At 50.0% G+C, this 25,552-nt stretch overlaps 1 protein-coding gene across 1 annotated transcript; it reads left to right on the top strand.

Annotated features, from left to right (window-relative positions):
* The first annotated feature begins 5,554 nt into the window (after positions 1 to 5,554).
* LOC135982914 (uncharacterized) lies at positions 5,555 to 8,187 on the top strand. Its single transcript, XM_065591566.1, has 2 exons — positions 5,555 to 7,059; positions 7,609 to 8,187. Exons 1-2 carry the CDS (start codon positions 6,519 to 6,521, stop codon positions 8,076 to 8,078), a joined length of 1,011 nt encoding a protein of 336 aa, XP_065447638.1. The 5' UTR covers positions 5,555 to 6,518; the 3' UTR covers positions 8,079 to 8,187.
* Positions 8,188 to 25,552: the final 17,365 nt, after the last annotated feature.

Genomic DNA, 25,552 nt, shown 5'->3' with positions numbered 1-25,552 from the left:
TTAGAGGCTAAGGTGAACAAGTTTTCTCCCTCCTCCTTATGACACCCTTTTAAATACCTGAAAACTGCTATCATGTCCCCTCTCAGTCTTCTCTTTTCCAAACTAAACAAACCCAATTCTTTCAGCCTTCCTTCATAGGTCATGTTCTCAAGACCTTTAATCATTCTTGTTGCTCTTCTCTGGACCCTTTCCAATTTCTCCACATCTTTTTAAAAATGCAGTGCCCAGAACTGGACACAATACTCCAGCTGAGGCCTAACCAGAGCAGAGTAGAGCGGAAGAATGACTTCTCGTGTCTTGCTCACAACACACCTGTTAATACATCCCAGAATCATGTTTGCTTTTTTTGCAACAGCATCACACTGTTGACTCATAGTTAGCTTGTGGTCCACTATAACCCCTAGATCCCTTTCTGCCATACTCCTTCCTAGACAGTCTCTTCCCATTCTGTATGTGTGAAACTGATTTTTCCTTCCTAAGTGGAGCACTTTGCATTTGTCTTTGTTAAACTTCATCCTGTTTAACTCAGACCATTTCTCCAATTTGTCCAGATCATTTTGAATTATGACCCTGTCCTCCAAAGCAGTTGCAATCCCTCCCAGTTTGGTATCATCCACAAACTTAATAAGCATACTTTCTATGCCAATATCTAAGTCGTTGGTGAAGATATTGAACAGAGCCGGTCCCAAAACAGACCCCTGCGGTACCCCACTCGTTATGCCTTTCCAGCAGGATTGGGAACCATTAATAACAACTCTCTGAGTACAGTTATCCAGCCAGTTATGCACCCACCTTATAGTAGCCCCATCTAAATTGTATTTGCCTAGTTTATCGATAAGAATATCATGCGAGACCGTATCAAATGCCTTACTAAAGTCTAGGTATACCACATCCACAGCTTCACCCTTATCCACAAGGCTCGTTATCCTATCAAAGAAAGCTATCAGATTGGTTTGACATGATTTGTTCTTCACAAATCCATGCTGGTTGTTCCCTATCACCTTACCACCTTCCAAGTGTTTGCAGATGATTTCCTTAATTACTTGCTCCATTATCTTCCCTGGCACAGAAGTTAAACTAACTGGTCTGTAGTTTCCTGGGTTGTTTTTATTTCCCTTTTTATAGATGGGCACTATATTTGCCCTTTTCCAGTCTTCTGGAATCTCTCCTGTCTCCCATGATTTTCCAAAGATAATAGCTAGAGGCTCAGATACCTCCTCTATTAGCTCCTTGAGTATTCTAGGATGCATTTCATCAGGCCCTGGTGACTTGCAGGCATCTAACTTTTCTAAGTGATTTTTAACTTGTTCTTTTTTTATTTTATCCGCTAAACCTACCCCCTTCCCATTAGCATTCACTATGTTAAGCATTCCTTCAGACTTCTCGGTGAAGACCGAAACAAAGAAGTCATTAAGCATCTCTGCCATTTCCAAGTTTCCTGTTACTGTTTCTCCCTCTTCACTAAGCAGTGGGACTACCCTGTCTTTGGTCTTCCTCTTGCTTCTAATGTATTGATAAAAAGTCTTCTTGTTTCCCTTTATTCCTGTAGCTAGTTTGAGCTCATTTTGTGCCTTTGCCTTTCTAATCTTGCCCCTGCATTCCTGTGTTGTAGGTAGGATAACTCACATGACTGGAGTACTGTCATGGATGGAAGTGGTTCGGGACTATTTAGAAAAACTGGACGTGCACAAGTCCATGGGGCCGGATGCGCTGCATCCGAGGGTGCTAAAGGAGTTGGCGGGCGAGATTGCAGAGCCATTAGCCATTATTTTTGAAAACTCATGGCGATCGGGGGAGGTCCCAGATGACTGGAAAAAGGCTAATGTAGTGCCCATCTTTAAAAAAGGGAAGAAGGAGGATCCGGGGAACTACAGGCCAGTCAGCCTCACCTCAGTCCCTGGAAAAATCATGGAGCAGGTCCTCAAGGAATCAATTATGAAACATTTAGAGGAGAGGAAAGTGATCAGGAACAGTCAGCATGGATTCACGAAGGGGAAGTCGTGCCTGACTAACCTAATTGCCTTCTATGATGAGATAACTGGCTCTGTGGATGAGGGGAAAGCAGTGGATGTGTTATTCCTTGACTTTAGCAAAGCTTTTGATACGGTCTCCCACAGTATTCTTGCCGCCAAGTTAAAGAAGTATGGGCTGGATGAATGGACTGTAAGGTGGATAGAAAGCTGGCTAGATTGTCGGGCTCAATGGGTAGTGATCAATGGCTCCATGTCTAGTTGGCAGCCGGTTTCAAGCGGAGTGCCCCAAGGGTCGGTCCTGGGGCCGGTTTTGTTTAATATCTTTATTAATGATATGGAGGATGGTGTGGACTGCACTCTCAGTAAGTTTGCAGATGACACTAAACTAGGAGGTGTGGTAGATACACTAGAGGATAGGGATCGGATACAGAGGGACCTAGACAAATTAGAGGATTGGGCCGAAAAAAACCTGATGAGGTTCAACAAGGACAAGTGCAGAGTCCTGCACTTAGGACGGAAGAATCCCATGCACTGCTACAGACTAGGGACCGAATGGCTAGGTAGCAGTTCTGCAGAAAAGGACCTAGGGGTCACCGTGGACGAGAAGCTGGATATGAGTCAACAGTGTGCTCTTGTTGCCAAGAAGGCTAACGGCATTTTGGGCTGTATAAGTAGGGGCATTGCCAGCAGATCGAGGAACGTGATCATTCCCCTTTATTCAACATTGGTGAGGCCTCATCTGGAATACTGTGTCCAGTTTTGGTCCCCACACTACAAGAAGGATGTGGAAAAATTGGAAAGAGTCCAGCGGAGGGCAACAAAAATGATTAGGGGTCTGGAGCACATGACTTATGAGGAGAGGCTGAGGGAACTGGGATTGTTTAGTCTCCAGAAGAGAAGAATGAGGGGGGATTTGATAGTAGCCTTCAACTACCTGAAGGGGGGTTCCAAAGAGGATGGAGCTCGGCTGTTCTCAGTGGTGGCAGACGACAGAACAAGGAGCAATGATCTCAAGTTGCAGTGGGGGAGGTCCAGGTTGGATATCAGGAAAAACTATTTCACTAGGAGGGTGGTGAAACACTGGAATGCGTTACCTAGGGAGGTGGTGGAGTCTCCTTCCTTGGAGGTTTTTAAGGCCCGGCTTGACAAAGCCCTGGCTGGGATGATTTAGCTGGGAATTGGTCCTGCTTTGAGCAGGGGGTTGGACTAGATGACCTCTTGAGGTCCCTTCCAACTCTGATATTCTATGATTCTATGATTCTATGATTCTAGAGTTCCAGACAGGGTGTAATCCCTGGTAAACAAGGGTGACAAAGCTGGAATTCAAGCTGTGTGGTGGAAGCCTGTGCCTGTAGTCATAGCTTGTGTTCTTTAATAAATACCTCCGGTTTAAGACCACCTGTGATTTGGTATAGCATGACAGCCATTGCCCATGCTGTATTTGTTCTGTGGATAAATAGGTTTTACTCCCGGCAATTCTCAATCCAGCATTCCCCATGAGAACTGAGAACCTCAAACAAAAAACTTTTACCAAAGCCCCAAATTCTTTTTCAAGATTTGTCTGCGTGTAAGGAGCTCTTTTATTCTCTTCCTTGGTTTGGCCCATATTCAGTTTTACAGCCTGTAAGAGACTAACTCATGTTTCATGAGATGAACAACATTTATAAACTCTAAGGGTGGTGGGCAGGTTATGGAACGAGACAGACCAGTGGTCTGATCCGGCATGGCACAGCCTACATTGCATGAGTGCTGACTGCAGCAGTTCACAGAAGCTGATTAGATCATTGGAGACAAGCAACCAAGGTTTCTATTTATTCCTTTTTTTATGGTGTATGCTTTTTGCTGGCAGTCTCTCATCATATTAGGAACAAACACTGAAATGTCAAAGAGTTTACAGGCCCAGATGCCGCAGTTCTCCACTCCCATAGAATAACCGATTTTTTTTTTCCAGCCTGTATGTCTATATGCAGCATTGGATGTTCCAACAGCAGCCAGCCAGGAACAACGAGGAACAACTTCCTATGCTGCATGGTGCTGCCAGAAAGGCAGCAGAAATTAAACAGCAGACAGGCTAAGTAAGAAGCCTCTCCTTGTTCCCGTAGGAGAACTAATTACTGTCTCAGAGTTGTTTAGACCAGAGCACGGAATTGTGTATGGAACTTATTGCTCAGAACAGCCTGCACTTCGTTTTTTGGTATGAATTTAACACGACTGGAAAGTACCAGCCTGACCATCGTGGAGACAGAAACCTTCTCATTTCTTAAAAATAAGCACCATTTTTATAACCAACCCTATTTGGGCTGCTAGCAGAATTTGAATCCGTAAACCTTTATTGCTGCACGAATAAGTCTCAAACACCTGACCTAAAGGAGAAAGTCTATTAGCAGGCAGCAATAACAGACTTCTCAACCTCTTTGATGGACCAGCCACTATAGAGGGACAAAGATGCACTCGCCTCTCGAGTTGGTTACACAAACTTCCCTCCTTCAGCATGTGCTCTACAACTACAGCTAGCTAGACATTTTTCATCCAGAGATTTCCAGCACAAAATGCCTGTTTGACATGTTTAGAGTTCAAAGTTTTGATTTTTTCATTTCAAAATTTACTTTATTTTATATTAGAGTAAAAAACCCCAGAAAGGATCAAACTCCAAGTGAAACCTTTTGATTGACCCAAAACCCTTTTTAAACAAATGTTGTTTCACACACACACACACACACACACACTGGAAATTTTGGCTTTTTGTCCCAATTTGGGATTATTCATTATTATTTTGTTATTTTTGAAATTGCAAAATTTGTCACAGGACGGAAAATACATTTTTTGACCAGCTCTATCTGCAACTGTCCTGGAGGGCTCACTTAAACAGGGAGCGGTGGAGGCAGGGTGAATAAAGAGTGCAGCTTCCCAATTCCACTCAGCCCTTGGCTTCTCTGCTAAGGCAGCCAGTTGTGATGTGGACAGGTCTCTCTTGTGAATTGGGCTGAGCCCCACCAAACTCATTTCACAAACAGCCAGATTTTCTATCTACCCAAGCAAGGTATAACAGCCAAATACTTCTCAGTCACTGTGAGCCTGCTAGGATGGAGCTGAGCAGGTTACCTAGAGGCAAAAGGGCTCCAAGATAGGCCATTCCCAACTTGCTAAGCCAGCCAGTTCTCCTCAGGCACACTGAATTTTCTTCTTCTGATACTGCAGCTGATGACTCAGTGGGGAAAGGCAGAGCCCTGGAGAAGATTCCAAACGGCACTTAAGGAAGGAAGCAATATTTCCTTAATACACATACCCAAGACAGACATCTAGATAAATGGATGGACAGAGAGTAAAATGGATAAATAGATACCGAGGAGCAAGTGATGAATAATGAGGACAGCCGGGCACATGATAGATAGAACTAGACTGACAGAGTGATGGATGCAGAGGGACAGAGCGACGGGCATTTGTCCAGACGGACAGCTGCATGGTCAGCAAGACGGATGGGTAAATGCGGAGGTGAGGTCGATAATGAAAAGGGACAGGCGGATGATGGACAGACAGGCTTACGGCTGGATATAGAGATGGACAGACGGCTGAGCACAGGTGCTCGCTCTTAACAGGGAGTAGCGAGCAATCCACAACTTGTCAAAAGCAGGAAGCGTCCAGCTTGTGCCGGGGGAAGGTTCATCTGCTTGGCCTCGGGCAGGGGATGTGAACAGAATCTTTTTCCTCTGGAGGTACTGACTCTAGGAATCCTGCTGTCAAGGAAGAGGGGACTGGATGGAGCAAGGGGACAGAGAATGGCGTCTCTAACCACTTGGAGCTGGCTTGGAGCGGTAGCGAGGAAAGGGTAGCCTGTGCGAAATGAATTCGATGGGCCGTTGAGCAGTTCCCAGCAAGAAGGGGATTTCCATGTTGTGCGTCACAAGAACTCCCTTGTTAGCAGATACGGTAGAGAAGTCAAAGATTAAACAGGTCATGGAGACTGAACAACCCCATCACCCACAGGGGAGGCAGAGAGGAAGGATGGCCTTATGGTTAAGGCACTGGACTGGGACTCCAGAGAGCTGAGGGCTAGTCCTGGTTCTGCCAATAACCAGCTGTGTGACCTTGGGCAGATCAGTGCCACTCAGGCCCCCTCTCCATAATCCCTTTCTCCTCCTCACGGTCTGTCTAGTCTGTTAGGCCTGGTCTACACTACGGGTTTAGGTCGACTTTAGCAGCGTTAAACCGAATTAAGCCTGGACACGTCCACACAACGAGGCCCTTTCTTTCGACTTAAAGGGCCCTTTAAACCGGTTTCTTTACACCACCTCCGACGAGGGGATTAGCGATAAAACCGGCCTTTGCGGGTCGGAATTGGGGTAGTGTGGACGGAATTCGATGTTATTGGCCTCCGGGAGCTATCCCACAGTGCTTCATTGTGACCGCTCTGGACAGCGCTCTCAACTCAGATGCACTGACCAGGTAGACAGGAAAAGACCCGCGAAGGTTTGAATTTCATTTCCTGTTTGCCCAGCGTGGAGAGCACAGGTGACCACGCAGAGCTCATCAGCACAGGTAACCGTCATGGAGTCCTCCCAGGATCGCAAAAGAGCTCCAGCATGGACCGAACGGGAGGTACGAGATCTGCTCGCCATATGGGGAGATGAAGCAGTGATAGCTGAACTCCGTAGCAGTAAAAGAAATGGAAAAGTATTAGAAAAGATCTCCAAGGCCATGAAGGACCGAGGCCATAACAGGGACACACAGCAGTGCCGCGTGAAAATTAAGGAGCTACGGCAAGCCTACCACAAAGCCAGAGAAGCAAACGGAAGGTCCGGAGCAGAGCCGCAAACTTGCCGCTACTACGCGGAGCTGCATGCGATCCTAGGGGGTGCAGCCACCACTACCCCAACCGTGTGCTATGACTCTCTCACTGGAGAAACACACAGGGAAGACGGTTCGGGGAACGAGGAAGATGACGATGGAGGTACTGTAGGTAGCTCTCAGCAGCAAGGAAGCGGAGAAACCGTTTTCCCCAACAGCCAGGATATGTTTGTGACCCTGGACCTGGAACCAGTAACCCCCGAACTCACCCAAGACCCTCAGGGCACACAGGAGACCTCTGGTGAGTGTAACTTTGTAAATATTTGTAAACATTACAAAAAAAAAGCAAGCAAGTCTGTTAACGTGTATGGGGATGGAGCGGAAATCCTCCAGGGACATCTCCAGAAAGCTCTCCTGGTTGAAATGGGGTGATTTTATTAAGGGGGACATTCAGAGGCGCCCGTTCCTGCTATTCTGACCAGAAATGTTCCCCGCTGTTAACCACGCGGTGGGGGGGAGGGGTGAAGTGATCATCCCAGAGAATCGTGTGTGTGTGTGGGGGGGGGGGGGGCTTTACTTGTGTTTGTGCCGCATGTTAACCGGGAAACCGCAGCCCCCTCCTTTTACATTGAAACCCCATTTTAAATGGACAACCCAATTCATCCTTGCTATGGGAAATGCGCTGCTGTTTGCAACCTTTCCCGCATGCTAAGAAGGTTAAAATAGCCAAAACACTGTGGCCTACGATGGCTGCCTGCAAGCCGAAATATGCGACCTTGTAATGAAAGAGTGTACCCATTGTTCCCAAAAATGTGTCTTTTTTAACCACCTCTCCCTTCTCCTCCACCAGCTGCAAATGTTTCTCCTTCGCAGAGGCTCGTGAACATTAGAAAGAGAAAACGTAAGACGAGGGACGAGATGTTCACGGAGCTGCAGATGTCCTCCCACGCTGATAGAGCACAGCAGAATGCGTGGAGGCAGTCAATGTCGGAGATGAGAAAAGCCCAACATGAACGAGAGGAGAGGTGGCGGGCTGAAGACGATAGGTGGCGTCAGCTTGCAGACAGACGGCAAGAGGCAATGCTCCGTCTGCTGGAGCATCAAAGTGATATGCTCGAGCGTATGGTTGAGTTGCAGGAAAGGCAGCAGGAGCAGAGACCGCCGCTACAGCCCCTGTGTAACCAACAGCCCTCCTCCCCAAGTTCCATAGCCTCCTCACCCAGACGCCCAAGAACACGGTGGGGGGGCCTCCGTCCACCCAGTCACTCCACCCCAGATGATCGCCCAAGCATCAGAAGGCTGGGCTTCAATAAGAGTTAAAGTTTTAAAATGCAGTATGTCCTTTTCCATCCCTCCTCCCCCACCCATCCCAGCTACCTTGGCAATTATCCCCCTACCTCTGTAAGGAACTAATAAAGAATGCATGAATGTGAAAAAACAATGACTTTATTGCCTCTGCAAGCGGGAGGGGAGGGGAGGGTGGGGTGGGGTGGTTGGTTTACAGGGAAGTAGAGTGAACCGGGTCGGGGGGGGGGGGGGGTTGGAGGGTTCATCAAGGAGAAACAAACAGAAGTTTCACACAGTAGCCTGGCCAGTCACAAAACTCATTTTCAAAGCTTCTCTGATGCGCACCGCGCCCTGCTGTGCTCCTCTAACCGCCCTGGTGTCTGGCTGCGCGTAATCAGCAGCCAGGCGAGTTGCCTCAACCTCCCACCCCGCCATAAAGGTCTCCCCCTTACTCTCACAGATATTGTGGAGCGCACAGCAAGCAGCAATAACAATGGGGATATTCTTTTCGCTGAGGTCTGAGCGAGTCAGTAAACTGCGCCAGCGCGCTTTTAAACGTCCAAATGCACATTCCACCACCATTCGGCACTTGCTCAGCCTGTAGTTGAACAGGTCCTGACTCCTGTCCAGGCTGCCTGTGTACGGCTTCATGAGCCATGGCATTAAGGGGTAGGCTGGGTCCCCAAGGATCACGATAGGCATTTCAACATCCCCAATGGTCACTTTCTGGTCCGGGAAGAAAGTCCCTTCCTCCAGCTTTCGAAACAGAGCAGAGTTCCTGAAGACGCGAGCATCATGTACCTTTCCCGGCCATCCCACGTTGATGTTGGTGAAACGTCCCTTGTGATCCACCAGGGCTTGCAGCAGCATTGAAAAGTACCCCTTGCGGTTTACGTAGTCGGTGGCTTGGTGCTCCGGTGACAAGATAGGGATATGGGTTCCGTCTATGGCCCCGCCACAGTTTGGGAATCCCATTTCAGCAAAACCATCCACTATTGACTGCACGTTGCCCAGAGTCACTACCCTTGCTATCACCAGGTCTTTCATTGCCCTGGCAAATTGGATCACAGCAGCCCCCACAGTAGATTTGCCCACTCCAAATTGATTCCCGACTGACCGGTAGCTGTCTGGCGTTGCAAGCTTCCACAGGGCTATCGCCACACGCTTCTCAACTGTGAGGGCTGCTCTCATCTTGGTATTCTGGCGTTTCAGGGCAGGGGAAAGCAAGTCACAAAGTTCCATGAAAGTGCCCTTACGCATGCGAAAGTTTCGCAGCCACTGGGAATCGTCCCATACCTGCAGCACGATGCGGTCCCACCAGTCTGTGCTTGTTTCCCGGGCCCAGAATCGGCGTTCCACGGTATCAACCTGCCCCAGTAACACCATGATTTCCACATTGCTGGGGCCTGTGCCTTGTGAGAGGTCTATGGCCATGTCAATTTCCTCATCACTCTCGTCGCCGCGCTGCAATCGCCTCCTCGCCTGGTCCGGGTTTCGCCTTGGCATGTCCTGGCTCTGCATATACTCCAGGACAATGCGCGTGGTGTTCATAGTGCTCATAATTGCCGCGGTGATCTGAGCGGGCTCCATGATCCCAGTGCTAGCTATGGCGCCTGGTCAGAAAAAAGGCGCGAAACTAGTATCTGATGGACCAGGAGAAGGAGGGCGGGAGGGAGGGAGGGAGGGCCGAGTGACGACATGGCGTACAGGTACAGGAACAGGGAGAAACACAAACAACTGTCACACAGAATGGTGCCCCCAAAGATTAAACTGGAAACCCTGGGCTTAGCAGGCCGTTGATTTCACGGAGGAAGGGGAAGCAAATGAACACAGAACAAATCTATTTTTTACATCTTAAGGTGGCAGCCGACGGTGCAGCATGAGTGACAGCCATACCCATACCAGTATGACGATGACGGATACCAATCATAAAATACCATCATCTGCCAAAAGGCAAGGGGCTGCTGCTGTGTAGCAATGCAGCCCCACGTCTGCCAGCCCCACGTCCGCCAGCACCCAGCATCGCCCTCGGCCTCTTCTGGGTGCTTAGCAGACAATACTGGGCAATTGGCAGAAAATAGTATATTATGACTGGTAACCGTCATCATCAAAACAGTAGCATGTCTGCCCAGGTGGCCATGATTGACAGCCATACCAGTATGACGACGATGGGTACCAGTCATAATATGCCATCGCCTGGAAGGGGCTGGTGCAATGCAGCCCTACGGCTGCCAGCCCCACGGCTATTACTCATGCTACACCGTCTACCGCCAAAAGGCAGTTAGCAGTTGCTGCTGTGTAGCAATGCAGTCCCACGTCTGCCGGCACCCAGAGGACATATGGTGACGGTGAGCTCAGCTGAGCTGAGCGGGCTCCATGCTTGCCGTGGTATGTTGTCTGCACAGGTAACCCAGGTAAATAGGCGCGAATCTATTGTCTGCCGTTGCTGTGACGAGGGGGGAGGGGCCTGACGACATGTACCCAGAACCGCCCGCGACACTGTTTTGCATCATCCGGGCATTGGGATCTCAACCCAGAATTCAAAGAAAAGGCGCGAACCGCTTCTCGGCTCGAGCTGTGGCGCAAACGTAGTATCTGACGGCCTAGGGGAAGGAGGGAGGGGGGCCGAGTGACGACATGGCGTACAGGCACAGGGAATTAAAATAAAGAACGGTGGCTGTGCATCAGGGAGAGACACAAACAACTGTCACACAGAATGGTCCCCCCCAAAGATTAAACTGAAAACCCTGGGTTTAGCAGGCCGTTGATTTGACGGAGGGAGGGGGAAGCAAATGAATACAGAGAAAATCTATTTTTTTACATCTTAAGACGACGGTGCAGCGTGACTGATAGCCCTCGGCATCTTTCTGGGTGCTTGGCAGCAAATACGGGGCGGTGTATGACGATGGTCTTCAGGCCTATTGCACAATCGGCTGCTCGGGGAAGACTCTGCTAACGTGCGATGACCCGACTTGTAATAGACCGGCTAACAGTCATAATACACCATTTACTGCCAAAAGGCAAGCCCCACGGCTGCCAGCACCCAGATCGCCGATGAAGGCTACCAGTCTACTGCACCGTCTACCGCCAAAAGGCAGTTAGCAGCTGCTGCTGTGTAGCAATGCAGTCCCACGTCTGCCGGCACCAAGAGGACATATGGTGACGGTGAGCTCAGCTGTGCTGAGCGGGCTCCATGTTGTCTGCACAGGTAACCCAGGTAACCCAGATAAAAAGGCGCGAATCTATTGTCTGCCGTTGCTGTGACGGGGGAGGGAGGGGCCTGACGACATGTACCCAGAACCGCCCGCGACACTGTTTTGCATCATCCGGGCATTGGGATCTCAACCCAGAATTCCAAGGGGCGGCGGAGACTGCGGGAACTGTGGGATAGCTGTGGGATAGCTACCCATAGTGCAATGCTCCGGAAGTCGACGCTAGCCTCGTACTGTGGACGCGGTCTGCCGACTAGAGCACCTAGAGCATTTTATGTGTGGACATACACAATCGGCTGTATACAACCGATTTCAATAAAACCGGCTTCTATAAATTCGAACTAATTTCGTAGTGTAGACATACCCTTAGACTGTAAGCGCTTTGGGACCATCTCTTACTGTGCGTATGTACAGTTCCTAGCACAATGGAGCTCGGTTAGGGCCTCTAGATGCAACTATGATAGGTATAATCATAACAATATCAGTAGCATGTCCGGGTCAGCACGGCGGAACCTTCCCCACTGTTCATTTGGTGGATACGAGGAGCCCTTTCCACTCTCTCGAGCTGTCAATCGTCACCTTTCACCAGCTCTCAGTTTACATGGGGGAAAAAAAGGAAAGAATTTGTTTCCTCAAGAGTCGGGGAGGAAAGGAGAAGCTGAACTTTCCCCCTAACTCACAGGGCAAAGGCCACCCTAGAATCAGAGATGCGGTTGGCTAGAGCAGGATTTGGATGTCCCCGAAGACAGGTGTTTGGATCCAGAGCTTTGGTGCAAGCCCTTTTCTAACGCTGGCTGAACTAACCCCCTAGCTGTGTGCTCTCTATTATATGATCATTTACTGACCCAACACCTGGTGCCTTTTGCTTGTGAGCTCCACGACTCAGAGCCTAATTTGCTTTGGCACATTTAACCTAGTGCCATGAACACCCGCAATGCTACATAAATAACTGCCCTACCAAGCATCTCTGTCACACACACGGCCCAATCCTATTATCACTTCCCTATGGGAGAGCGGCCTTGAACGTGTCTCCAGGTAACAGCTCAGAGCCAGCGAGCGACATGACATCAGGGGGATGTGTGCTGCTGCCTTTGTCCAGGCAGGAATTCTCTTTACAGTGATATAGTCATCCCCTTTGCCCTGGCCCTGAAGGTAGGTGGGTGGGTGGGCAGGCAACCGGTCAGCTGGCCTCCCTTTATTCATCGCACTTCCTTCCTCTGCTCCTTTTCTACTCTTGCAGTTAATGGCTAATTAGCTCCTTAGCTCTCCCAAGCCCAGGCTGATCTACTAATTAGTCACTGCTTCCTTCAACCAGCCCTCTTCGGGGAGAACTGCTTGGATTGACAGTGACCAGGCTGCTGGTTCCACTGCTGGTCCTCAGCCCTCTGTCCCAGGGCAGGGGCTTTGCTGTTCTGCTCTAAGGACGACAAGTCCCAAAGAAACAGGATGCACCAGGCGGTGGCTGCTGAGTGGGGGGTGCCGTCTGCATGTCTCTAGAGATCCAGCTGGATTTCGGGAGGTCAGGTTCCTGCAGGTGGGCCTGTGACCATGTTGGGGAAGGTTCTTGGCTACCTGAAGGTGGGAATCTGGCTGGTGAGTAGTGAGAAATCTGGGTTCCAAGGTAGAATGAAGCAAACAGCCCCTGGGAATTGCTTTCCTAGCGAATGTGGGATGGGTGAGGCTTGGGGGGGAAGCCGGGAGCCACCCGCTGCAGCTTCTAGCGGATGAATCTGTGAAGCACCTTCCGAATGCTAAGTATCATCATTTCCACCACCAAAATGCAGCCACCTCTGGGGCAGAACTTGGCAGCTGATTTACAACACCCAGCAATGCCACAGGGAAATTTAGGACCAGACCGGAAAGGGAATACCATATCCAACAGGAGAGGAGTCCTCATGTGCACACATACACGGGCTGCTGGACAGGACTGCCTTTCCTTTCCAGTCCTCTCCCACAAACAGCTTTAGCATCGTAGTGCCAGTTGCTCTGGCTTGGTAATTTGCAAGGAGAGGGCTGCCTTCCACCTGTCCTCTCCTCCATCACATTTTTTAATCTCCCCTCCTACATTATTTATTGAAACCTGGCTTTGTGTTTTCGTGACAGGGTTCCCAATTACCGTAGCGGCCTTCCCCCATGGCCAAGGGACCGATGATTGATTGTGGCGTGGAGGGGTGATGGAGGAGGTAGTGGCAGATCCCCGGGCCGGGCTTTGACCTTGACAGACACTGGGGATGGAGGGAAGGGGTTGTGTGACGCAGGAGCCAAAACGCCAAGACAGTACATCAATGCAGCAGGCAGAACTGGCTCAGGCTGTGTGCTTTAGGGGTAGGGGAGACATGACTCTTCTCCAGAACTGTAGCTTTAGCCAACTCGGGAGGCCGCAATCCAACCTCTGCTGCTGGATGGAAAGGGATCAGGGCACCATTCCCTTCTCCATATGGCAGGCTTGGTGGCCTGGATTGTGATGCTTCAGAGCAGGCCATGGGAAGTCGTGGGGGGGGACAATGGGCAACCCCCCTGAGTCCGTGCGTAAAACAGTCAGTGTAGTTGCATGAACGCCACATAATCCCATCTCTAGGGCCTTTGATTTTAGCATGTTAATGACTCAACCCTCACAACTCCCTGTCCTTCACAGAAGGAGAAACTGACACACAGAGGTGAAGTGACTTGCCCAAGGTCACCCAGCAGGCCAGTGGCAGAGCCGGGAACAGAGCCCAGGTCTCCCGAGTCCCAGCCCCCTGCTCTAATCACTAGAGAACACTGCTTCCTCTGGTGCGCTAGGCAAGTCACCTGATCTGAGGAGCTTTCTTCAGAGCGTGCAACATAGCAACGCTCCGTCCCTAAGGAAACCAGCCAACCTCTATCCAGCTGCTATGGGACCGATATGTTATTTTTACATTTACATGTTTGTGCCAGCTAGTTTGGGTTTTCCTGGAAGCAAGGAGCTGACAGCCGTGGACGGAGGCAGGTGTAATGGCAGGCTCTGCTCATGCGCTTCTGCCCCGACCTGTGGCAGACCTGCAATCTGCCCTCCAGCACCCGGGCTCTCCTGCAAAAGCAAATCTCACTCTGACCTAAGCCAGCTCCTCAGGCTAGTGTGATATTAACCTGCTGTGCTGCTACCGTACCCCACCAGGCTGGCTGACTTTTAATTAAGCTTTGGTACTTCGGAGCATTAACAGCAGCCTGTTTAGCCCAGCCCTAGCCCAGCCAAAGAGCAGCCTCCGGGTCATATGCATCTTTAATTGTGTGCCCTGCAAGTGCCTTTTTGCCCCATAGCTGCACAGGGAGGACCATTCGAGCTGTTGAATAGTCTGTTATCAGTGAACTTGCACAACTGAGCAGAGCCTCTTCATCTTGCCTTAACATTGCACCTGCCCGTGCAGGGGGAAAGCGGTAGGATAACACTGGAGTGTCAACACAAGGGCCCCTCCCTGCCGGTAGGTGCAATGTTCAAACTCCAGGACTGCAGCAAGGAAAATGCAGCCATCGGGGTGTGTCGTAGCGAGAGCAGGTGGGGCCAAATTTTCAGAAGAGTTCAACATGGGAGGTGACTGGCCGGGTTTCCGCTCCATGTTGTGACCGCGAGGCAGCGTTGCAGACAATCACACATGCGGTGGCAGAGTGCCCAACTCGACATCTGGAGGGAGGTTTGCAATGCCTGATCTCCTTTGATACAGAGGTTATCCTCCAGTTACCGAAACTGGACACTGAGCTCTGATGTCTGCATATGAGAAGCAGCAGCACGTTGGGTACTACTGGCTCTTTTGAGAAGCTCCAATTCTGAGTTTTAAGCACCCAAAAATCTAGCCCTGAGCTCTTTGGAACGTGTATCCTTGAGCAAACTTTAAGAACAGGTTAAACAAACACCTGCCAGGAAATGTCTAGGTATAATTAATCCTGCTTCAGTGTGAGGGGACTGGAGAAAATGACCTCTCGAGGTCCATTCCAGCCCTACATTTCTATCATTTCTAATTGGCATCTTCAAAGCACTTTGCAAGCATTAACTAATCCTGCTGGATGACGGGACAGAATCATGAATTCTTCATCCCTCTTTTACAGATGCAGCAGCTGGCTCTCACAATTTATCAGGACTCTTGTGAGAGCTGGAGCCCCGGCTTCTGGAGTCCTGTGATTATCTACAAATCTCAGCTTGCATTTTGCTTTTAAAGTAAATTTCTAGCCCCCACAGTTGTGTAGTAAGTAAAGCTGGAAAATTTGAGCCTGAAGGGTTTGAAAACCAACAGGCAAGTAGAAAGAAGAGGATATATACTCTATTTAAGATTTTATGATGTTTAGTCAGTCTCGTGATTTTTGAGGGTCTGAATTTTGAACGCTTATGGTTGGCAGTGTTGAAGAGGGGAAGTGACTTGCTCAAGGTCAGCCAGCGAATTGGAGCTAATATTAAAACTCGGGATCCCTGCCTCCTATTCCTGCCTTGAGCCCACTAGCGTCTGTTGCCTCTCTAAGCATTTATATGCTCTCACAAAGTTCCCCATGCACCTGACTTAGCTGGCAGCTTTGGGAAGGAACAGGATGCTGCATCTGCCAGCAGTATTTGTTTTCTCCTTGAACCAATCGATTCTGCCTCCTCTATGTGATGGAAATGTGTAGTGAGCTCTCCCTCAACAGCCAGGGACTTCCTCCCTCCAGCTTGGCCCAGGGACATCTCCAGATTCCTGTGCAGGGCTTGCATTGTTCCGAAGAGACTGGCCTCCAGAGACTCAATCCAGGTTTTACACACAGTCTGATGCATGCTCGGAAAGGGCTTTGGACCAGAGTTTGGGCAGTGCAGTGTTGGGTGCAGCCATGGTCAACAGAGCTCAGAGGCACACACCTTGCTCTCAGTAAGTAGGCACTCAGCGCCCACCCCATCTAACTAATCCAAGGTCCCTGGCACCAGCCAGATCCTGACCGTAATCAACACATCTGTCACGCTTGCTCTGAACATGCATTACCATAAGGGGAGAAGAACCTGCAGGCATGAAGTCCTGCAGTCCACAACTAACTCCTAACCCAACAGCTGGCTCTGTGTCCCGTGGGCCAGCTCATTTCCAGGCCAGCTCATTAGCAATGTGGAGCCCACGCCAGGGAGGGAAAGGACAGCCACCTGGCCCAAGCCACCCATGGTGCTTGAAAGAGTTAAGCCCAGAAAGCGAAGTGTGAAAGACCTAGTGATCAATCTGCCTCATGTTTCTGCCTGAGAGTGACTGCTGGGAAGTCCCTGGCCCCAGCCCCTTCAGAGCTGGGCCAGTCAGATTTCAGAACCCAGATGGGTTGTAATTGCCTACAGACGCCTCTCCATCCTCCCCCATGCAAGCAGGTCTGTCTGTCAGTCTCCTGTAGCACCCATCACTGCAACAGCTAAGTGCTTGCCAGGGAAATAGGATCTTGTGGGCTTCATGGAATTTTCTGTTCATTTATCTTCCCTGGTCCAGGAGACTGCATTTGGGATAGACATCATCTATCTAGCTATCATTTCTGGTCATGGTGGAGAGTTTTGCAGTGCATCCTGAAGGAGGCCAGTCTCTGGATCGGTCTGATTTCTGATAGGAGTGTGTTCCACACCCAAATTCCCCCACCTGGGGACGCTTTCTGTCCAGCTCTTGTGAGCTGTGTCTGACAATACTGGTTTAGCTCGACAGGCATCTGACCGGTAAAACAGGCAGGAAACAAAAGAATGGCTCTCGGCAAACACTTAAGAGTTAAGGGACAATCCCAGAACTATTAGAGTCTGCTTCCTCTTCAGCCAACCTACAAAACTGGCTCCCACCAGGCTAGGAGAAGGCCCACAAACATAGAAGGGCAAAAGAACTCTGGCAGGATAAAAACGGGACCCTATCTCGAGAGAAGGGCAGTAATTGTTCAGGGGAACCAGACACACCCAGCGCCCCGCTGGGATGTCTGAAGAAGCTAGAGCTGCCTACATCCCCATCACAGGATGGTAGGGCTTCAGATGAGGTTGCTGTGCATGGCAACTCTTTTACTCTAAAAGCTTTGTTCCTGCTGCTAAAATAAATAATGCTTTGGTCTTGAAGAGGCTGTCTGATCATTGTATCCTGCTGTGTACAATGCTGCAAGGGAAGAACTGCAGGTACCTGAACTCTATTGGCCCTGCAAGATAAGAATGGTGGATACACAAAGTACTGTAGCCCAGGGGCAGCGCTGGAATTCTGTCCTAGGACAGGAAAGGTGTAAGGCTTGACACCTAAGGGCATGCCCTCAGAGGGACCAGAAATGGGACTGAGGAGCAGCGAGCTCTGTAACTGACACACATATCACATTCAGAACGGGGAAGGCAGTGCCAAACCTGCTTGCCCCAAGCAGTTTCCAAAGCTGAGCTGAGCGGCAATCCAAGGTCTCCTGTCTCCTAAACAGAACAGAACATCTGTTCTTCCTTGTCCCCTAACTTCCTCATCCCCGAGTCTGATTCACCTGCAGTTGTCATGTTTCTTCCCGTTTTAATCCCTTAATTAATCAAAAAGATGAGCATGTTGGTTGCAGCCCAGTGTGAGTGGAATGCAAAGTGGCCATTATAAAAAAATATCAATTTATGAGAATGTTAATTAGAGATGGGAAAATTAGAGGAGGAGGAGAGAAAAGTTACTCATAACTGAAGAGACACTGTCAACATGTAGGTCTGGTTAAATAAATAAGGGCTGGAGATTGCCAAATCCAGCGTGAAAAGAAATGTTTTCCCATTTCAATTCAAACAAATTAAAATGAAAGTTTAAACATTGCTCTGCAGTATCAGAGACCCAAACACAACAACGAATGAGAATCAGGAAGTGAAACCGATTAGAAGCAGCTACAAAAGGAATAATCGAACAGCAGGAATGATGCAAAATATGTCTAAAGATTACAAAATTTTGGTTTTATTCAATTACAGCGTTATTACTAATAACGGTAAGGACATTTTGATTGTTTGGTCCTAGATTCTCATACCAGAAGGGAGCACTGTGAACATCTAGTCTGATCTCCTGATCTTTTGGTGACAGCACTGGGTTAGGACATCCCAGATCTGCCACAGCCTGCCTATGGGACCTTGGGCAAATCACTTCATCCCTCCCTGCCTCCATTTCCTATCTGTAAAACAGAGACAAGAATCCTTCCTTTCTCTCACCCATTGCCTCTCCTGTCTGTTTAGATTGCAAGCTCTCTGGGGAAAGGACTGCCAGGCTGTGCGCATTACACTGTGTCAGTAATTCTCATGATTTTATGGTGACTCTCACAATAGTTAGCATTTTTTTCTTAAAGCCCCAGCTCGGAGACATAAGTGATTTGGGTGAGACTTCCAGCTGTCATTTAATAAAAAGAAAGTTTCTAGCCCTCATGTTTGTGGAGAAAAAGCTTGAACACATGACCCAAAATTGCACCGAAAAGGCTCAGAGACCAGACAAACGAACAGAACAAAAATATATTATTGATTTTTTAAAAATCCAGTTGTTACAGGGTCCCTCCCCAAAGAGTGCCCCAGATGCACAGAAGCAACTCACCAGCAGGAACCCCACTGCAGGGTGCAGGGTTGCTGGGCTTCAATGACCTGTCTCTGTCTGGGTTTTCCCTGGGCTAGCCCGCCAGTCAGGTGGCTTAAAAATTCAATCGCCTTCTGGGTTATTCAAGTCCAGCTGTAACCGCTCTGGTCCCAAAGCTGGCTTTTTCTAGCTGGCATCTTCCAAGTCCCTTTGCCTGACTCCCTTTCAGCCGGCAGCAAAGTCCTTCCCAATCAAACAGACCGTGCAGAATTGCGCTCTTCTTTCACAGAATAGCGGGTCCCGGTGCTTCTCCTTGGGTCCCTCGGTAGAATTCAAAACTACTAACAAAGTTAAACACTATCAAGGCATCTTCCACCCGTCTCCTGGCTTGAGCGTCACTCCTCTTTGGCCAACTCTTCAAGACCCTGTTCCTCTTCCAGAACACCAATCCCAGGACGGCTTCCCTGGAGCCTGGCCCTTTGCTCCAGGGGCCCACCACAGGAGTTAGCTCCACTCCTGTGGCTTGGCCATCCAGCCACAACCCCGCTTGACTGCTCTGGTCCACTGCTGGCCCTTACGTGCTGGGCTTCCTCCCATTTTAAATCGTACACCCAGCACAGATGTGGCAGGGCTGACTCTACTCACAGGGCCACTAGCAGCTTGTTCTCTCCACTAAACTTCCCCCGACCTTTATAGAGGCCATCTGTCTCTCAGGAGGCATGGCAAGATGAGGGCTAATTAGCTGGGCTGGAGCACTCATCCCTTAAAGGGGCCAGGCCCGCCAGCGACAGGACCAAACCTGAACGCCAAACCTTTTGACGTTCACCCATCCTTTTCTAAAAATCCTCACACAAGCGCGACGAGATACCTGAACTCCCAGATAGCTCAGACCTCCGGGAGCTGAAGTGACCCCAAAACTGTGTCGTTCTGCAAAGTACATTGGCTCTGTCTTGGACCTACTGGCTTTGTAAAATCCATATGCTTGTTAGAATTCCCCTACCTGTTGGAAGTAAGTTTTGAAGCCCCACTAACACCTACTACCTGAGTGTGAGACCAGCAGCTATTAGGAAACAGTTATTTATTTGAACCTCTTCAAACAAACTCGACCTTCTCTCTCAATAATAGCGTTGCCCCTTTGGCCTAATATTTGAAGGGTTGTTACCATTAGGGGGAGAAATCAATGATATGAGTCAGGTGTATTCTTGGGGTAATCGTGTTCATGTACTGGGAAGGCACACTAAGTCCCATTTCCCTGAAAAGAGTAGAAACAAACAACAGCAAGCAGTTTCCTGGCTCAGAAATCCCCAGGAGCTCTGTACCCAAGAACGTCTGTCTCTGCTTCCTCTCGGGGTCGTGCTCACAACGATGTCTCCTGGCTTTCTGCCCCCAATATACGCAGGCTGCAAACCACTATTGTAGCGCCTGTGTTTGCAAGCAAGGAAATCCCTCAGTCCACACACCTTAGCTCTGACCAGCCTTGCTGCCTATTACATTGGGTGATCACCACCAATGTTGGCAGCCATTTTGGCTAGATAAAAGGGCTTCTGTTTAGCCTGAAAGAGAAAGCTTGACAAACCATTGGCTTGAACAGGTCTGTGTGATTGTCTTTGGCTCCAAGAGTCCTCCGAGGGCAACCCCAGCTCCTTCCAGCACTGCATGTTAAAGGATGCATTCCATGAGGTTTATCTCCTCCCTATCCTCTTTTGCTCTGGCTAAGCAGAGGGAAGGGAGAAAAGTTCCTCTGGATGGGAGCCCAGAGCACTAGCTCTGGGGTCCGCCAAGCTAGTCCCACTGCAATACACTTATGTATCTATCAGTGGGGATGCCCATGTGAAAAAATGCTTTGAATATCCCTCTGCTTTCCCATTCCTCCATGGAGATAAGCTCCTTACATAAGCCTTGGTAAGTAGGAGGGGCTTTTACGTCTCTTTCTCCCATCCATCCCTGTGGTGGTGGAGTTACAGATCTCTGAGCCATTCTGGCCCACTGTTTGCAAGCCGAGGACATAAGCGATCAAAGTGCATCCAGGTTGCCTCTCCCGGCTGTGGCTGGCTGGGTCCTGCATCTCATTTCCATGAAGGGTGCCAGGGCTGGAAGGACCTGGCGGTGAAATAGCCTAAACTTCAATTGACTCTGCCACGCAGGACAGCCAATTTCAAACAGCAGGCAACATGCAGCGGTCACCGTCTCGGTCCATTTACACTTGACGAGGCTTCGAATCGATGAAATCACGAGGACTGGGAGTGGCTTTGAACCAGACAGTGAAGGTATGACCAATTCAGCGGTGGGACAGACAAAGCAAGCTGGCTGGTTGGGGCACGTCAGCCCCCATAATCCATTCTAGCTCTGGGGAGCCTTTAGAAATTAATAAGCAAATATTAATCCCCACTTGCTAGAGCGAGCCTTTCACGCCTTCTCCATTGCCTCAGCGCTGCGGAGGCAGGAGATGTGAAATTAATTCCTTGGCTCCAGAGGCCTCAAGCATCTGTACGAGTTTCTCCCTTTCTCGGTTAGAAACTTCCCCTGGAGGATTCTCCTCCATCGATCCTTCAGTGTATGGTGCGTAGGGAAACGGATGCTGGGTAATGACGGCCCATTCACCCTTCATTTGGGATTCCCTTTGATCCTCCCCTGTCCCAGTTCTGAACGTGCTTGTCTGCTGGAACCCTGGTGCAAATCAGGTGATTCCCACCCTCACCTCCCAAGGCAAGGTGACTTAATTCAAGAACCATGAAGGCTATTCCTAGGCAGAGTCCCTTCCCCACCCTGCAGCAAGCATCCCCCTTTCAGCTCTCCCTGGCTTCCTTTCCTTCTGTCTTCCAGACTTTTAAATTATGACTTTAACTAGCATAAATTTTTGATGAACAAGCTATTAAATATTTGTGGCTGTTGCATGTGCTTTCAATTATTCAGTGTGAATATGCAAGCATGGCATATGCAGCCTCCGACCCAGCCCCTTGGACTGCAGCATTAGCTCCTGGGGGCTCTCCCCTGGTCATGGGAGAAGGATGACTCGGCAGCTCTCTGGCCCTGGTGATCAAGGCATGATGACCTAGGAGGCTGGGTAACTCCTGTCCCTACACACACACATACACACGCACACACACACACACACACACACACAGCCTTAGCAGTCCCCTCACACTGACCACACTGAATCCTGCTCTACACACAATCCCACCATAGACACAGGCATGCTGTAACGTACCATATCCATGACACTTTGCCCTGCCCTCCCCCACGTACACCCCCGCCAGCTATTACAGGCTTCTTGCACAAGATCCCACCATACAAACAATCACACCATACACACACCCTGCCAGGGAGGCACACACATCAGGTACACACCGCACCTTTCCAGACACAGCTCAGGCCTTATTGTGCGACACAGACAAAGATGTCTACCACACCGAATACTGATCTTCCCCACCTCAATATGTGCACTCAAAGAAACACCCCTTCACACTCAACTCTGTCATCCCCTCCCCGACCCCGCCACATCAACTCACCATCATCCCACAAAAACCACAACCCTCTCCTTTTCACACCTGCAAATGCACCCAGCCCTCTTACTCGTCTGCAATAAACACTTGCACTTATGCACAAAGACACGTGCTCAGAAACAGGCACTAAATCACCCTCACAGCCACACTCCCCCACCGGATAATACAAAACCACCATCGTACCCAAACTGCACACCCTCCGTTTGATTTCCATGCTGCTGCCGGCAGACGGTCTTGGCCCCAGTCAGCATCCCCAGGTGCTGCCGTTGCTTTCTGTAGCAATTTGCAGATGCTGGGAGGTTCGCCTCTCCCGACTCATTTCTGTCTCACTCAAGCTTTAATTTGGAAAAAGAAGCTCTCGGAGGTTTCAGTACGGCCGGCAGCACCCCACAGGTCCTTGTGTGCTTTTAAATAATGCTTGGGGGGAATACGGTAAGCGACAATCGCAGAGGTTTGAAAGGGCAATGACTAACTTACTCCCAAGTTTGTAACGTCTGGCCCACGCGCAGCGAGATGAAGCCAGACTAGAAATAAAGCACAAAGGATAATTAACTACTGGAGCGAACCTCCCTAGGGCAGTGGTGGGCTCTCCATCACTTGATGTCTTTAATTCAAGACCTGCTGTCTTTCCAAGTCACCATAAGAGAAGTTACGGGCTTGGTGCAGGAACTACCGTGCTGTGGGTCTGTGTTCTGTTGGCCTCTGTTATGCAGGAGGTCGGACTAGATGATCATAATGGTCCCTTTTTAGCCTCGAAATCTATCAAGCTATGAATCACTGTCTGAATTTTTTCCCTCTGAAATCAATGCTATGTTTTCCTAAAATAAATGATTCAATGAACGTTCATAGTTCATTACTCATGAGCCACCCAGCAATAACAAACTAGTCCACACAACCCAGGGCATGCCAGAGACTCCTGCTGCCCCCACTTATTCTGCCCCCATGGTGGTAAATCACAGCCGCTTACACTGACTTACTGATAATACCACAGACATCACCCTTTGAATTTGGCCCGCACAGAGTTTTGATCGCCCTCTAGCAGCAGTTTTAAGTACAGTACTTCTTTGTATTGGAAATGGCCGGTCGACCTACAACCCTTAACAGGAAGCTGGGCGTGTCTGTGTTTAGAGAGTGAAGAAGTCTGTGGAACTCATTGTCACAGTATATCAACAAGGCTAAGAACTTTCAGGATCCAAATATGAGGCTTGTTTCATGGGGGAGTGTAGCAGGTCCCAAGCAAGGAACAGTTTCCAAGGAGTGAAGGAGTCATTCTAACGACTCCAATTGCTTTGGGGACACAGGACTAAACAGAATCCCTGTCTAAGGCCCCACCCCCCACCCCCATTGATCCCCCATTGATCTTTCAATGCCGATCACCGCTCTGATGTGGCAGGACTTTTAAAGGCACCCGAGCATTTAGCGCTGCTTGGACCTGCCTCCCCTAAGGTTCACGGCTGGATCATGGTGGGGGAGTTGGATGCAGGGAAGCTGAACTGAGCCGTCCTTGGCTGGAGCAGGAATAGACATAGGGAGGCCCCTGCTCCACCTGGCTCGCCTCCCGCCCTTTAACAATCCCCCTTCGGTTTGGGGCTTGGGATTGACTGACGACAGCAATGTGTCGTTCAGTTGCACAAGGTAATAAGGCAGATGGTGGGGAGGGAAGCAAAGCGCTAATGAAGCCATAGCCGCCTCCAGCCCGGAGAGGGTGTGGATAGAAAAAGACGTTTCTCGGAGCCACACAGGGATCTTCGCAGATGGCGGCCAAGGGGGAGCTCTCTCATCATGTTCTGTTGTGATGGCTCTCAGAACGGGAGCTGTCGGGGGAGGCAGGACGTTTCAAGGACTCCGCTTGCCTGTCTCTGCAGCTTCATTATCTCTGCCGCTGCTATAATGGCTCAGTGGCGGATTGTAAGCTGGAGCCCGGGTCCCGTCTCCCCTCTTGGATTGGAGCTTTGCAGATGGACCATTATGGCCGCTGAGCGTGGCAGAGCAACCTGCATGGCTGAGCCTCCGTCGCACGCTCAGGAGTGCGCTCAAGTGATTGTCCGGCTCTGCACATCCCCCAGGCCTGCTTCTGTGGTCACTGGCCGTAATCCCCCTCCTCTCCCGCTCCCGTGCACAGCTGAGCCCAGCCAGCACCTGGTGAGATCACCCACGCACACGGGAGGGCGGAAAGGCCCCATTCTGAGAGGTCTGAGCTAAGGAGCCATTTGAACCCCCCCCCCCCCCAATCTCATATTCCTCAGTGCAGGCATTTCTCAGCCTATGCACAGCTCTGGCAGCCACTGAGTGCTAGGTGTCTCCAGCACCAGGAAGAGTGTGGTGTGTCATTACCATCAGGTGTGGGTACAGCAACCCGCTCCCCACACCGGAGAGGCGATTGACACCCGCTAAAGCAATGCAAGCCTATAGCAAGTCAGGGAGGAAAGAGGGAGCCCCCCCCCCCCCCCCAAGGGATAAGCCCAGAGTTCTGTTTTTATTTGCTCTTGTTTTAGTAGCAGAGCTGTGTGTTTATCCAGCAATAGCAGGGGTTAACAGCTGGTATTTGCTCTGCTCCTGAGGTTTAGTGACTTTCATTGTGCACAATGTAAATACCAGGGTTGCTATCCTCCCGGCAGTTCCCTTAGCGGGATCTCACCCTTCTCCACCAGCCAAGCTGAACGGAGCGTGGTTTGGCGCTTGCCGTCGGCTCCCGGGAAAAGCATGAACTGGGTCAGGAGGTTGATTCTTTAATGACCCGGCCTGGCATTTACTAGCAGCTTGGGATAACAATACTGAGCACTTACCCCATCCAAAGTGCTCTCCAGACATAATTCATAAATCCTCATCCAGAGATGGGTGCAGGTATCCTCCTAGGATGGACCAGGAAGGAAGTCATGTGACAGGGACATGAAGAGACTGGCATGGGGCTATAGGAACTGACAGGGACCTCAGGCGTTTCTGGCATGCAGGCCGCTGCATTGTAAACCTCAGCGTTATCCACACCACAGTCAGGTCTTCACGGGCAAGGAGGAGCCTGAGGAGGAAACAGGGAGCGTGAGCCAGAAGCTAAGGCTTTGGGTGGGATGCTGATGGCTAAAGGTTCTGTTCCTGGATTTGCTGTCATGTTGCCTGCTCCGTGCCTCAGTTTCCCCTCTGTACAGTGGCGCCAGTGATGCTGCCCCACCCTTACAAAGTGCTTTGAGATGGCTGGTAAGAGCAAAGCGTGATTAACATGAAGGAACCTGTTTCTCCCTTGCAACTTCTGGTTGGACTGACCCCGCTGACATAAAAGCAAGACAAAACCACTGGTGCCCTGCAAGGAGCACCACAAAGAG

Source organism: Chrysemys picta, chromosome 4 (assembly GCF_011386835.1).
Source record: "Chrysemys picta bellii isolate R12L10 chromosome 4, ASM1138683v2, whole genome shotgun sequence".
Taxonomy (NCBI): Eukaryota; Metazoa; Chordata; order Testudines; family Emydidae; genus Chrysemys; species Chrysemys picta.
The sequence above is the reverse complement of the archived record's forward strand: the minus strand, read 5'-3'. Positions and strand labels throughout refer to the sequence as shown.